Source organism: Rousettus aegyptiacus, unplaced genomic scaffold (assembly GCF_014176215.1).
Source record: "Rousettus aegyptiacus isolate mRouAeg1 unplaced genomic scaffold, mRouAeg1.p scaffold_m13_p_18, whole genome shotgun sequence".
Lineage (NCBI taxonomy): Eukaryota > Metazoa > Chordata > Mammalia > Chiroptera > Pteropodidae > Rousettus > Rousettus aegyptiacus.
In genome coordinates, this window is record NW_023416293.1 from 19208065 (window position 1) to 19223638 (window position 15574).

General features: G+C 46.4%; 1 protein-coding gene and 1 pseudogene across 7 annotated transcripts in view; both read left to right on the forward strand.

The window, feature by feature from the left end:
- Nucleotides 1-15574, forward strand: part of RYR2 (ryanodine receptor 2) — a 525506-nt gene that overhangs the window by 411983 nt on the left and 97949 nt on the right. For all 7 annotated transcript variants that reach the window (XM_036235620.1, XM_036235621.1, XM_036235624.1 and 4 more), the window contains 4 exons: nucleotides 262-377; nucleotides 3557-3621; nucleotides 5861-5982; nucleotides 10686-10735. In XM_036235620.1, coding sequence (XP_036091513.1) covers nucleotides 262-377; nucleotides 3557-3621; nucleotides 5861-5982; nucleotides 10686-10735 — 353 coding nt within the window. The remainder of the gene's footprint in view (nucleotides 1-261; nucleotides 378-3556; nucleotides 3622-5860; nucleotides 5983-10685; nucleotides 10736-15574) is intronic.
- Nucleotides 11774-11892, forward strand: LOC118613429 (annotated as a pseudogene).

Sequence of the window (15574 nt, forward strand, 5' to 3'; positions counted from 1 at the left end):
TGTGTGTGTGTGTGTTTGTGTGTGTGGATAATGCATATCTGTAACTTGATGGTGTAAGCACTTTCTAGCCATCCTGGACTAACCAGAGGCTAACAGTCAATAGGCAAATAACTTTTTAGGGATGGGTGACTTTTGAGAACTTAAAAAAATCTAACATATGATTTAGATCTGTACATATATGTACACACACGCACACACGCACACACGCCTTTTAATAGTCTTCGTAGATACTGGTTTCATCTTTTACATTTGCTCTTCTAGAGGATTCAAGGACCTGGAACTGGACACGCCTTCCATTGAGAAGCGATTTGCCTACAGCTTCCTGCAGCAGCTCATCCGCTACGTGGACGGTGCCCATCAGTACATCCTGGAGTTCGGTGGGTGCCCAAGCCCGGCCGTGGCCAGCACGGTCGTCGGTCCAGTGTTCACAGCATCAGGGTGCAGCAGCATGACTCTCAGGCCGTCTCTGGTCTGCTCCTTGACGGCATGAACACTTTCTGTCCGTCTGCACTAAGTAGAGTCTTACGGTCAGTAGGTAGACACCTTCTTAGGGATGGGTGAATTTTGAGAACCCCCAAAATTTTAGATTCTGTTCTCCTTATAAAGTTTATTGGCACTGATTTTTCATTTTGAAGGATACACCGGATGGACATCAAAACTTAAGGTACAGTTAAATCTTGCCTTTGAAATTAACTGCTTGGCCCTAAAAAAACTAAAACTCAGTGGATTCCTGAAATTTCTATACAGAGTAAAGGCCCTAAGTTTCACCTTTGTAGGGACACACACGTTTGTACTAGAGCTACTGCAGCGCGACACTGTCTTGCCATCTCAGAATGGAATGAAGGGCTTCCTGCTCGCCTGACCCCAGGCCACTTGGGCAGGAAGAGAACTTCTGATTTTAAACCTTAAATTTAGAACATTTCATTAAGACAGTTCCTCACTGTCAAGTCAGGGCTTCCAGCTGCCGAGCAGTGTAAGGCATAAGGAGTAGAGTTTGGTTCCTTTTAGAAAACAGTGTGTTTGTTCTTCAGGTTTCTTCGTTTCCTAATCCTCTTCTTTCGGCCTTCCCCACCCTCCCTCCAGGCCCACGTCCCTCAGCAGAAGAGCAAACCCTCCTTCCAGGGCTCTTCCTGCTGCTGTTTTCTTAGGATTTCTGCTGCGTATTTGGTGCAGCCTCAGACTAAAGTTCACAGAAACCCGAGCTCTAGTGTCTCCTCTTTCCTGGCTTCTCCTATCCTAAGTGATGAAAGATTTTCCAGTTTACCATTATTTTATCTTTATTTGTTTTAATTTTTTTATTTTTCAATGACAGTTGACATACAACATTGTATTAGTTTCAGACGTACAGCTTGGCGATTAGACATTTGCATAACTTATGAAATGGTCACTACAAAGTGTGGTTCCCGGCTGACGCCACACAGCGACGACGCTGTCACTGACCGCGGTGCCTGGGTTGTGCGCCACGTCCCCATCACTCTTTCATAGCCACCAGTTCGTACTTCTCAGTCTCGTCACTCGTTTTGGTCCTCACTCTCTCAGAGAACCTCCCTGTCTTTTAACCTGCCTCTGGCTACAGTCTAAAAGCTATATTTTTTGCTCTCTTTTTAACCATCATTTGTCAAAAAAGCCAATTATGCAAACTAATTTATAATATGTATTATCTTTGTAACTCATATATTTTAAAATAGGATTGAGTCATCCAAACTAGTAGCCAAATTTGTCCGAATTAATAAAATTTAACCAAAGAACAAAAACGAGGCTGTGGTGAACTTTTGAAGCTTTTACATACACATTGAAATTTCTTGTCCACATTTAAAAGTATCTGACAGGCATAGCAATCCTGAGAATCAGTCTTTTTGTCAGCGAGAGGAGGAGAAGCAAAAAGAGTAATCATTCGGAGGAGGGACCAAGACTCTGTTTCCGCATAGACAGCACGTGTTTAGGGTTCCTTCGCCCTGGGTGAGCCGCCGGGGCAGGGTTCGTGTAGGCAGTGGCGAGCGGCCCGGCGGGCAGGTGTGCCCATCAGCACGTGTCTCTTTCTACAGGGGGAGAGTAAGGCGGGCCTCAGAGAACCCAGCCAAGGGCTGTCTGCCATTGCCGATGTCCACGCAGCTTTTCCCGAGGCTGTGACGGGAAAACACGTGCGAGGACTGTTAGGGACGCTCTGCGCCATCATTAGCTTTGATGTCCACTTTTCATCTTTACTGCAAATGCAGCTTCCATCACGCCGCTTTGTTGCCTTTGCCACACGCATCTTTAACACAGTCATTCTTAGGTGTAGGCTGGTGGCAATAGTGAGAATGTGCATGTGCCTTTTCCTAATTTCAGTATTATGTCAGAGGCTGTATTCTCTCCAAATCTTTTTCATTTTGCACATTAGCATTTTGTTCAAATGGATAATAAAAGGAGAGATACTTCCTCCCAATTCTTTGCAATGTTAGCACATTGGGCTATGTACAAAATTCTGTCTTGATATAGTTTATATAAGAAAGTCCCTTAGAGGAATCCAGCCATTTTGCATAATGCATGAGAGAAATTTAGTGCAAAAGTGATGCAAAAATGAAATTCGCAAGTGTTAAAATCCATTGTTTTCTTTAACTTATTCAAGGAATAACACTGTCTTCATATTACAAAATATTACCTAAACTTCCTAAAAATTATCCAGAATGTATGTTTAAGAGTTAATGTGTAGTGCAAATTGCTTTGATTTCTATTTGCAAAAGAGTCAGTTTGACTCTCATAAAATATGGAAGCTCTACTTAAAAACTTCACTACAGCCTTGCATCTAGTTCTAAACCATTTAGCTCTCTGATGTGCTCTGCCTCTCATCGTGGTTATTGTAGTTTATTTTTACCTTACCTCTGTGTCGAAGGAGGTGAGGAAAGGTTACCCGCTCAGCTGACTGCCTTCGCTGATCAACTCTCAGCCTGGAAATCATTTGCTAAACCAGGGAACATTTAGGCGTTTTTGCTTTGCTTATGAAAACTATCTTTGACATTGGTGAACTTCTTTGTTCTTCAGCAGAATGTTACTTTTCCAATCTAATATTACAATTGCAGTCTTTCCCCTCATTGTAGTACTGGCTTCCTCGTAATTTTTGTTGTTATATTAATATTGAAAGCTTTAACTTTCAGTCATACGAAGAAGAGATGGTCTTTACTAGAGGCCAGTATTACAGTCTAAGCAGCTATGCTTACTCAGCTCACACTTTTTCTTACCCTAGGGAGTGTCTTTCTTATGAAAAAAGATGGGGATTTTTACTGTATTCTATTCCAGTTTTCCCTTACATGCCAGGAAGACGTCAAAACTGCACTGTGTGCTCATAACCACGTATTTGGGCCTTCCTCAGTGGCTTCTAAATTTGGATTTGGCTCTTTGTTTAAATTCCCTTTTTTTTAATTACACTGCCAGAGTTAGTCTTTATGTTTCTGGTTGGCTTTTTATGTTCAGTTTAGTGGGAAGCACATTTGGCACTGTGTTCTAAACTTTGCCTTTGGGGTGAACATCCTGTAGTGTTTGAAGTGCCAGTGTTCCTAATAGCTCTTCTTGTCCACAGATGGGGGCAGCAGAGGCAAAGGAGAGCATTTCCCCTACGAGCAAGAAATCAAGTTCTTCGCCAAAGTACAGTATACGGTCCATCTTGTTTTTGCTTCAGCATGTTTGTTTTAAAAATATGCTCTTTAGCGCTTTGCCCTTTTTCGGAGTGGGCTTGTCTCCAAACATGCCTTCTACTGCAAGTACACGTTCCACAGCTCCAGTGGCTGCGTGAAGCACGCGGGTATCTGCACCTCAGCTCACTCTGCTCCCCCCCGCCCCGCCTCGTTTCTCAAACAACATTGTTCTAGAAGTCGAGATCGGAGTTCTCATTTCACCTTTATCATATAACACAGGAGAAAAATACTTGTTTCTTAGTATTTGAAAGTTATGACAAAATTTTTGGATGAACATTTATTCTAGAAAGAGGAAAAATATTAGCTAATTTGTGAGGGGTGCATTATAAGCACCTTTACGATAGAATTTTTATTGTGGAAACTTAGTCCTGCTCACTTTACAGATGGGGAAGCTGAGGCTCGGAGGCAATAAATTGTTCATATGTGAAGGATATCCCTCTGTGATTATTCATCCCACTTAAAATAACTTATAAAGAATTTGCTATCTGCCTAGAGCACTCCTGACTCTCAGCTAATAAGGAAGGGAGATGAGAGGGAGTTTCAAGGTCTCTGTGCTGATTCATTCAATTACTCAGTGTTTAGTCTGTGCATTGTCTGCAGGGGGTTAGTCTGCGTCCTGTGGAGTCACTGTCAGGGGCACAGACGCCCTTAGGTACAATGCGTTGCTGTTAACCTAACGACCTGGTGATTTCTGTCCATTTCCTTTCAAATACTTGCGTGTGGTGGTTATAGATCAGTTGCAGAGATGGAAGGTTGTTTGGTTGATTAGTGTTTGGCCTCTATGGCGTGTTTTCAGAATCGTGCCCTCGACTGTCGGGGAGATCCCTCTGGTCGTCCCGCACTCCGTGCAGCGCTCAGAGTCTTCACCGAGCCCCCGAGTTTACTCCGAGCTGCGCTCTGTGGTCGCTGCTCCCACCGGGACGTGATCCCCTTGATAGTTAACTGTCAGTAGCGCTGTGTTCCCGGCTGCGCATCCCACAATTAAAAACACATTCTGTATTGCGTTGCTTGCGTACTCGGCGCCCTAGTGATTTTTGTTTGCAGGTGCCTAATGTGGCTTAATTTCTGTCTGTGGTTCGTTCATTCATTCACATATTTATTTACTGAGTACTTATTATGTGTCAATCAATAAGTTCAGGCAATGCACAACTTTCTAGGGCGATCACCAAAGCTCGCATATTCCTATAGTATGTGAATATGCTGTACTACATTGTAGTCAAAAATATGGTTAGATAGACTTGAGTCTAAATACTGGTAATGCCAGTTATTCTTGCATTTTCATTTAATTATCCAACAAATATTTATCTAGTGCTTGCTGTAGGCCCAGCAAAACCCTCAGCACTGGTGATCATGGTAGACAACACAGAGTTCGTTCCCAGAGGCCAGGAGGGGGCCGGAATGGGAAACAAACGCAGAAACGGTTCTCGTTCCCGTGTACCTTGCAGACTCGTAGGGAGAGAGATGGATCCCAAATCACACATATAAAATGTGAAGCTGCAAACGGTGTTGTAAGAGCAGAGAATACAGGGCTTTGTCTCACTGAGGAGTCGGCTGAGGCTTCTCTGACCAAGTGCCGCTGGCCGCTGGCCGAGGCCTGCGGAGGAGGGAGCGTGTGTGGGAAGCGCATTTCAGGCGTAGTGAAAGGCGTGTGCAAGGCTTTGGGGCTTTGGGGCTTTGGGGCGTGAACGGACAGGAGCAGGGGAGGGATTCTCGGAGGCCGGCAGGCTGGCGTGGGGAATGGGAGGTGGGCTCGAGGGGGGCCGGGAAGAGAGGACTGTGGGGCAGGAAAACGGCAGTGTGACTTCGAATAAGTCACTCGCTTTCTGCCGCTCCCTTCAATACCTACAGAGCAGGGATGGCGGTACCTTCCATACGGAGTAGTTACAGGATCAGTTAAGCGACAGGGTGTCAGCTGAAGTCCTCACACATTGGGCCCTGTACTGCATTATGTGAAATTATTGACAATTATTTAATTTTGAAAAAATATTTAAAATAAATCCAAACTGCTAAAAATCTAATGTATTCTTCATCACACACACACGCGCGAGCTGCCCTCTGAGGTGCTGACCGGTGTGGTGGTGGCCGTCAGGGCCTGACGCATGCCGAGGTTTCACTCACTCCCCCTACACGGTCCCACAGCGGCCACGCGACGCCGCTGTGCACAGCAGCCTTCTTTTCCTCTCTTTTAGGTCGTTCTTCCTTTAATCGATCAATATTTCAAAAACCATCGCCTGTACTTCCTGTCTGCGGCCAGCAGACCTCTCTGCTCCGGAGGACACGCCTCGAACAAGGAGAAGGAAATGGTGACAAGGTAAACAGCTTAGAACAGAGCCGGTGGCTGGGGGGGGCCCGCGTCTGGGGAGGAGGGAGGAGTGCCCAGGGCCAGCGTGGGACGGGGCTGCAGTCCCCCACCCCGCCCCCGCCCCATCCTCCCCATTCTCTAGGAGTCAGACCCTGTGAGGTGTTGGTTTCTGCAGTTTATACATGTGTTCTAGATGTTGAGATTTCTGGCATTTTGCTGCTAAATGTAAAACTGAACAGAAAGAATGACATTCCCAGTACAGAATTCCCAGGTAGGCCTTACTGCGTTAGGATATTTGATAAATGGTGCTTTTACCATTAGTTTCTTTAAAATTCTTTCAAATATAATGCTTTTGCCAGACTTAACTTTTTAGTAGGGCAAAAATTGCACTTACAGAAATTATAATTTTAAATACATACTTTTAAAAAATGTCTACTCTTGGAAGAAAATGAAGTAGAAATATCTCCTTTCCAATGACTCCTCGTCCCGCCACGCAATTGGTACGTTAGAAGTGCTTTCTCGTTTTTGTTTAAATCTAATTGCTTGTCATAGGTTTATTTGTGATCCTCCTGGGGCTTTCCACTGTGATTCCTCAGGACTCCGCCGGGACGTGGTGTAGACGGCCACACGGTGTGGGAGTCCCTGCCAGGCGTTTAGACTGTCAGAAAGGAGTTCCGTGAGCGTGGGTGAGCCGTGTGAAGCAGGTGGGGGCTTGCCGTGGACTTGATGTTGGTGATGTGCCGCGTGCAGGGCAGTGTCGGACTCCTGGGTAGCGTAAGACTGTCATCTGAGGGCGACGCTGGGAATGGCAACCTGAGTAGAGTTTGACGCTTACATCTTTACTCAAATACGTTGTCTTTTTTACTAACTACTAAGTAGCCAGTCCTGTGATGTAGGATTTCAGTGGCATTAAAAATGTCCCAAACTTCTTCAAACAATAATCTTCCTATGAAACTGATAAAATGGGTTGTAGTTAAAATAATGGAATCCACCCCAATGACACACTTGTTTCCCCAAGCTGTGCTACCAAAAAGGAAAGGTCAGGACGGACAGCTTCCCCCACCTGGGCATGGCCTTCCCTGGCTTCCCCGGGAGGGAGAGGCCACCCTCCGTGTCACAGGGCCCGCCCCCACCTTGCCCGGGGTCCCTGGGGGCCAGAGCTCGTGGGGCTGGAAAATGCCAAGGCGCCAATTCCGCACTAGCCTCCCGGCCCGGGAGCCACTGCGAAGTGCCCTCACCCTCCCTGGTCCAGGCAGCCCTTGTAGCAGAAACTTTGTTCCTGGCGGGTGTTGGTCATTTAGAGAAAATACACTCAGAGAACATAGGACAGATACAAAGGAAATGATGGCACTTCCTTTCCTCCTCTTCTGTATTGTTTCCTTGTCTCAACTTACCTTCCAGCCTTACTCTGAGAACTATTCATCACCTCCAAAAGTGACCCCTTTCTCGTGACTGACCGTAGCTCCCACAGAGTAAATCAGAACATGTTCTGGCGACTTGAGGGGAAGAATAGGTTCTGTAGGTCCCGCGTGGAATATTGTCAGAGATCGAATGCCAGAATCAGCTACTTTCTTTCTTGCTTCCTTTTAATTTTTTTAATTAGATTTTTTACTTAATTAATTAGTACTAAGAAGCCATTGAAACTTTTTCGCACAGGAAAATGATCAAACTGTCCCCTGGGACAGACTGCCTGGCAGGAGCGGGGGAGGTGGGGCTGGTAAGAGCGGAGACCATTGTGACCGAGCGCCACCTCAGGGCGCGCTCCCGGGCCCATTCTGCTGGTCGTCCTGAGTGTCCACCATGTTCAAGTTGCTGTCCTTCTTGAGGACCTGCAACAACACAGTCCCTACCTTCACCGCACTCAGGTCCAGCTGAGCAGGCGCAGACGCATGGAGCTCACCAAGTAACAAGGTGTGAGGCGTGGAAGTGGAGACATAGTTAAAGGACCGAGATGTAGAGGTCGTGCGAATGTAGATGGAATGTAGACTGTAGACGGGAGCTGGGTGTGGCGGTGAGTCACACGGCAGGGAGCCAGGAGGAGCCAGGAGGTGCTGAGCGGCTGGAACGATGTTGGAGTCGCTGGCAAAACCGAAGAATTGCAGAACTCGTTTTGAAAAGAAGAGGTTAACTTGGATTGGGTATTAGTTGACATCTAAGTACCAAGAGGCCATTCAGCGGGAGGGGTCCCGCGGAAATATGTGTCTGGTGTTGGAGACGTCAGGGCAAGAAGCGATCCGTCTCGGGATTCTCTTTACTCGTGTCATGCCCGAAGCTCTGAACGTGCGTGAGCGTAAAGGAGATCAGAGGCCTGATGACCAGTCGTGCAGAACTGTCGCAGCTGGCGGGTCTGAGACGTGGGGCTCGGAAGAGCGCAGAGAGTAATGGCGGGGTCCAGGGCTGCACGGATTCACGTTGTCAGCGGTGCCACCTGCGAGGGCTTCCCGGAAGGAGACGACAGAGGTCTTGCTGATGGGTCACCGAGAACTTCGAGGGATTTTGCAGAGCAGCGAGGGGGCAGCAGTCACAGGCCAGAGCCGGCTCTGAGGAGGACCTGCTGGAGGGACGGAGAGGGAGGCGTCGCGTGAGCACGGAAACTGTTTCTAGAGGAACTATCAGCCCAAGCTTGTGGTAATCAAACCTAACACACTGTATGGAATTTGCACCCTGAAAGTGGATGGCACGGGCGGGGAAAGAGGCATCGCGTGTCTCATTTAAGGACCTGGTTTTCCATCCAGCGGTTTTTCTCTCAGGGGCCACATCTGTTACTCTCAGGAGCAGCTGATGTTGTCAGAAATCATTTTCCTCTGAGGGATTCTCAGATATTAAATGTAATCTTGTGGAATGAGAGACAGAGCAGCTCTGCTTAAGATCACAGCAAAGCATCCTGGGTCTGGGTCAGGTGGGGTACAGCCTGATCCTAGCTGATATAAATTCTGAGATGATGTAAATGCGGCATCATCTCAGAGTGTCTCCCCTGGCTACCAGAGAGCACCCGCTAGTGAGAGGTGAGAGGCGCCACGGCGGTAGGTCAGGATACAGGGGTCCAAGTTGCAAGCCATCTCCTTGAACAGACAGAGGCAGCCCTCGGGGAGTCAGCAGCATAAAGCCAGGTGGCCAAGGCACCTGGAGGAAGTCGCTCTAGTCTTATCGTCCGTTTTTGCTCAGATGCTGCAGCTCAGGGGCTAATCTTACGTCTGCTGGAGTAGATCGTTGTTTTAAAAAACTTTTAGCACTGAAGAGATTATCCAAGTCCTTCGCTTCACTTAGATATTTGTGGATGAATATTTTCTTGGAAGAGCCACGCAATGCCCTGTATAATTAATTTTCATCAACAAATTAATCCACATGACTAGTGAAGTGAGGTATGTCGGCCAAAACTCACCACGGAGGAGGCCAGTGTCGCAAACGTGGTTCTGCCTCTTTGTGCCCTCGTGTCCTGAGCACTGGCCTTACTCCATGGCGTGATCTGTGTCCCCAGCCCTGGCGAGGGTACACCTGCTCGTTGCTCACACGGAGAGCTTTGCAGGTGAGGAGGGGACAGTGTGGAGAGACTGTCACAGTGACTGAGGAAGGCAAGCTGCGGGCGCGTGGTGCTGTGCAGACCTGTCTGCGAGAGGTTTCCGCTCCTGCAGAGCTTTGCGCTCTGCAGTTCAGGAGGATGTGGCTGGATGTGGAAGTAGGTAACATGGGGGGTTAAGTGTGGAGATTGAGATCTGCAAATGGCTGCTGGAGGGTGTGGGAGGGGACCTCTTTCAGCTCCGTTTGGGAGTGGCAGAGGAGCGCAGGGTGTTGGGAAAGGCTTCTTGGAGTGGCTTTGTCCTGAGCTGAATCCCAGGGGTGCGAAGAAGGGAGTGAGGGCCATTCCTGAAAAGAGGGGCCTGTGGGGAACTACAGACTGCAGCCTGGTGATCGACGGGATGGTGGCCGGCACTGCCCGGGGTCTGCTGCGAGAGGCGGTGCGCGCCATGGCGCTGCGGGAGACCAGCCTGGCCCGCACACTCCCACTGCCGATCGCCAGGGACCAGCACACGAGAGCCAGGAGCTTGCTCCAGAGGAGACAAGAAAGACACCCACCTCGTGCACCAGCACGGGGAGCCTTTCACGCCGTCACGTCCGTTACGTTGCTCCCTCGGTGGTGAGCGGTTGCTCAGATCCTGTCTCTACGCCACCGTGTCCAGATTCGCTGGATGCTCTGGGGTGTGTGTGAGGCGTGGGCAATGTTGGGAAGAAGGAAAGTGCAAATGATAAAACGTACTAAAACTTCAAGTAACTGTATGCCCAAAGCACCATGTTTCTGTTGTTAAATAACGTCCGTAACAACAAAAGTAGAATTTTAGTGGTACAGTTTGAACAGATAAAATTAAATTTTTTCTTGTGGCTTTTCGGTAGATATATTCTTGCAGGATTTATGTAGATTGCTTTTATATTAATTAGCTTTGCTTTCGGTTTTTTTGGTTTCTTATAATATGTGCTTTTTTAACCATGTTTGTTGAAGATATGCACTCAGACTTCCTTTCGTCCCTTTACTCCACGTTCTGCTCAGACAAGTGATTCTTTCTGCGTGACATCATGTGGCTTTTTCCAGCTCATATATCAGCTGTTTTTTTTTTCTTTTTCTTCTTATTTTTTAAAATTTTATTTTAATTTCTCCCTGTCTTTTCTACCTTCCCTCCCCCTCCCCCCTTTCTCTTTTTTTTTTCTTTTGTCTTCAGCCTATTCTGCAAACTTGGAGTTCTTGTCAGGCATAGGATTTCACTGTTTGGTAAGGAGACCCCTGAAAAAATGTTAGCATGGCCATCACTTGGTTTTCTTTGCCATTTTTTGCACTGTGTTGTGTGCTGCTATGTTGCATGAATGCATGCTTGCATGGCTGCATGCATGGTCCTAGGCCAAGGTAAGGTCTTCCAGGTTCTTCTAAGTAGCATTATCTGTGGTGAAATTGAAGACTATAACTTTTTTATACTTGTGCAAAACACATTTGAATATCGAAATTATTAAGAGCAAATGAATGGAAACGGCAGCTTCTGCTGTTTTATTTCAGAGGGGTTAAGCAAAACTAGGCCCTTGAATTTCTGTTCACTTATCTCTGATAGGTTAAATAATGAGATGTTTTCAAAAAAATTTTTAAACGTTTTAACTGCACTTTGTTTTTGATGCCCTTGATGACAGATTTGCATGTTGACTGCATCCCAGACGTTGAAGCTTCATAGTAAAGACAGGCCAAGGATTTCACTTAGCAAAAGTGACTTTTCCAGCACCGCTAACACCGGTTAGTTTTGTTGGTTTCTGAGAACCCACGTAACTGAAGTCCATGTGCTGAGCATCGGCCTTTGCCGGCCTTCAGGGCGGTCCCCCGCTTCCTGCTGGGGGTCCTCTGTGGGGTTTAGCACTCTGCAGCCCCCGAAAGAGTTGCATTTGACCTTCCCTGCATTTGGTTTTATAAACTGACAAAGTGATCTTAGCCCTACGGCTCCAAAGGTTTGAGATGCTGTGAGGGTAATTACAGTAATGAAGCATTAAGTGTACTGATAGGGGTGTTAGAAATTCCATTCCATTTACAGAAAAACTAAGGATTAAGTCAGGTCTATGAAAGTCACAGTGAATAAACTGAGGAACAGGTGTGTGTGCATGTGTGTTTATACACACACAAATAACATGTAAGTTCTTTAAAACATTACATTTTTTTTGAGAAATGACAGTTGTTTCCAGTTATAATTACTTGATGCTGTATTTAGTTGCCAGTATTATTATATATAATACTTGGTGCTCTTAAATTTAGCAATTAAATGTTATATTTCAAGTCAATAGCCATGCCACCCTGAACAAGCCAGATCCTGTCTGATCTCGGAAGCTAAACAAGGTCGGGCCTGGTTAGTACTTGGATGGGAGACCACCTAGTAAGACCAGGTGCTATAGGCGTAAAAAATAAAAATTATAGGATTGTAAACTGACAAGGTCCTTGCAATCTGTGAGGTCAACCAAGGGTTGCCTCACCTAAAAAAAAAAAAATGTTATATTTCATACAAATTGCCAGATTTTTTGCACCTATGTTTTAAAAAATTAATGCAGAATTTATCTCCTTAATAATTTCTGGTTGACTGAGTATTGTTTGACTTCTCTTCAACGTAGAAAGATTTTTGTGAAAATGTTGAGACAGGATTTTCATGTACTCTTTAAGCTTCTCATGATAACAGTGGATTCAAACACGCCCCGTTTATCTTCAGAGAGTACTAACTCGGCACACGCAGCCCTGGAGGGGACCCCGCCTCCCAGCTGCACCTTTTCATTCTTCCTAGTGAGCATAATGCTTTCTCTTGTGTCATTTATCATTTCTTATGTATCGCAAATTCTTGGTTTTCTATGTTATATCTCTAATTTCCTTTTTAAAGTTTTCTCGAGGTATCGTGTACATGCCAAGACGTGCCCGAAGCCTTGGGCACTGCCCAGTTGGTAATGCTCTAAAAAGGAGCTCTGTGTGAATGTCCATCACTGTGGATTAATTTTACCTGCTCTTTAACCTCTTTTCCTTTTGACTATATTGATTCAGGGTTCAGCAATGGAGATAAGGGTGTACTGTACCTCGTCACACGCATCAGGGGCAAGGAGAACCGGGCCTCAGCAGTGGCTCCATCTCTGTGTGATTCTGATGTTCCCTTCGGGCTTGGCATTTGAAATCCCTTAGCATTTAAATACTTTAAAAACAATTTAACAGGAACCCATTGGAGAGCTACCGTGTGTCTTTTCCTCAACATCATCTTTTTATGAATTTTTTATGTTAATGTAGTGTCTGTTTTATTATTGTTTCAAGTTTGCTTTGGCATTTTCCTGTTAACTAACATGAGCTTCAAGAGCCCTTTATTAATGAGACATACTCACATACAGACTTGTCCAGTGATTAGAATCTTTAAGATTATGACACTTAAACTTTGGTCGATAGTTATAACGTGGCCTCAGACACTAATGTGATGTCACGGGGACAAGAGTGGATTGCGACTCGGATCCTGTGGCTAAGTCTTCCATTTGTCACTAAGCCTAAATCATTCGGTCAGTGGATGGAACTTCTCTGAAGCTTTGTGTTTTCCGTTTTTGAACTAGGTTTAGACACCGCTCTACTGATCTGAGAGATCTATCGCTTGTCTCAAATCTCATGTTGGATAATGAATGTTAGAGCGCTGTGTGAACTGTAACCTCACAGCTTTCACGTGTAAGTTATTCTCAGACAGATAGCAGAATTAGAAGTCAAGGTTAACAAGGAAATCTTTGGGCTTTGTGTCTGTGAGCAAAGAAAGGTGAATGGTAGAAAGATGCACGTTAACCTGACATGTGTCAGGGAGGCGATGTTGAGACAAAGGGGAGCATGACAATAAGCCAAGGGCTGGAGGTGATTGTGACGAGCTGGTCTGATGAGGAAGGGGATGTTTATTCCGCCTCAGATGCCAAGTTGCAGTTCTATCACAGAACTCATCTGTACTTGAAAGATTTTTCTGATCTATTAAGTGAGGAATCCCAAAACTTGGGCTTAATACATTTGTGTGTATCTTTTATCTAACCATTTCCTATACATCGAAGCATACTACGCGAGCATTAAAGAGATTAATAGTGTTTTTCTGCCCCATATATTCTTTATGAGATGTTTAAACCATTTCACTTTATATTGGAAAAAGGTAAGGTTTTAAAACAGGTAACAAGCCATATCCCCCAAAGAGTAGTAGTTCTAGCGTATCCATTAAAACACTTTATGGGAAAAAATAATAAAGAAAATAGCATTTCGTTTATACATAAGCTTCCCATTTGAATTCTGAAATGCTTGCCAGTGACCGTAAGTTCACACACTCCTGTGTTTTGGAAAATCAGGTCAGGACCAGGCAGCCACGAGCGGCGAGGAGCCCACCTGCGTTTTCAGGGCCCGCTGGTGACTAAGGAAACAGCGCTTTTAATCCTACCGCTGCCCACGGCCCGAGTGAGCGTTCTGGGCGCTGACGTCAGGGCAGCCGTGCGCCATGCCCCCCGCGCTCCCGGGCTTGCCCCCTGCGCCGCAGCCCGAGCAGCCCCTCACCGCCCCTTGCCCGTGTTGTGTCCCTTTCTGCCCAGTGTCTCCGCACCCGCTGTCATCACGGACTGGGGAGGAATCCCACGTGTGACATTACTTGTCTGCCCCTCAGACCCACAGTGGAGTGAACTGCTCATCCTTCCGAGTTCAACCCAAACAGCCCCTTCTCGGGACGACCTTCTCCCCCTCCCTGGTCACGTTCTCCCCGCTCCTGCTGGTGGAACGTGCTCTTAGCCCCTGCCCCTGACCCCCGTGCTGCTGATGGGTCTAGATTAGCGTCTCTTTGGCATAAAATGCTTGGCTCTTTGAAGGCTATTGCTGTATCCTCAGCACCTGGCAGGAGGTCTGACACATAGTAGGCATTTTATAAATACCTGACGACTGAATGAATGACATAACTAGGTCCTGCTGTCAAGAAGCCTAAAGTCTAATAGAGAAGAGAGGTAAGCAGATGTTGACGATATAAGTGCTCTCAATCTGAAATTTTCTTACGTTCAGGAATAATACAAACTTTACATTTTTTTTGCTTGAGATTATTAAGAAAAAATGTAATACCCCATTATCTTACAATTTATGAGGATCATGCTTTTTTAATTCCTTAAGCAGTTCGTGAAAACATATAGGACACTTAGGTTGACACAGAAGTGACAATAATTAAGGATTCTTCAAACAACAAGATCATTAAGCTCAGCCAACAGTGACCTTTTCAGTTTGAGGAACTATTTGAGAAGGCCGACACCAAAGAGCCTGTGGAGCCCTTTTCTACGTTTTCATTTTCTGGTGAATGTTTAACACGGTAGAGGGACAGTAAGTCGTCCAGACGCTCCCCAGACTACCCGAGATTTTCCAAATTTGGTACTAGAGAGACTTCTAGAAATGCCTAGAAAAATGTCGGCTTTTCGTAATGTAATGAACATAATACTCCAACACTCTGGTTTGAACTCAGAGGACCCTAGAAGGTGACGTGTCATGTCGTTAACGCAGCGCTAGCATTAGCTGCAGGAAGAGCGGCTGAGACGCCACCGCAGTGATTGATGAAACCCGGTGCCGTCTGCCGGTTAGATGCGGGCGTGACCGTGATTTTACCGATGACCCTTTCGCGCTCACACGCGCTCACACGCGCGCACTGAGGCTAACGCGGTCTTAATGACAAGTGATCGAGTCGGCGCACGCCGCAGCGTTGGGAGTGGTGGGCGGTACGTCGGAGTCGAGGGAAGTAGCTCGGACCTTGAAAACCTATCAGTTTAGAAAGATCAGGCTTTGCTCGTTTTGTGCTACTCAGAGCAGTCGGGCTGTTAAATTCGGCTAACGTGACAGTCAGCGCTTGACGCTTGTGCCGGTTCCTGGTCTCGCTGAGAGCGTGCCTGGCGTTGCCGAGCATGGTGACGGGGCGGCCTGAGAAGTGGCCCTTCATTCATTCCGAAGCCGTACTCACCACGTGCTCGATCTCTTCGTCTGCTGACGGAATCGAGGCTTTTGCTTGGTCTACACAAAAAAGTTGACGATTCAGTTCATGTGTTCTGTGCATTCCTTAAGGACCTTTGCCGCCTT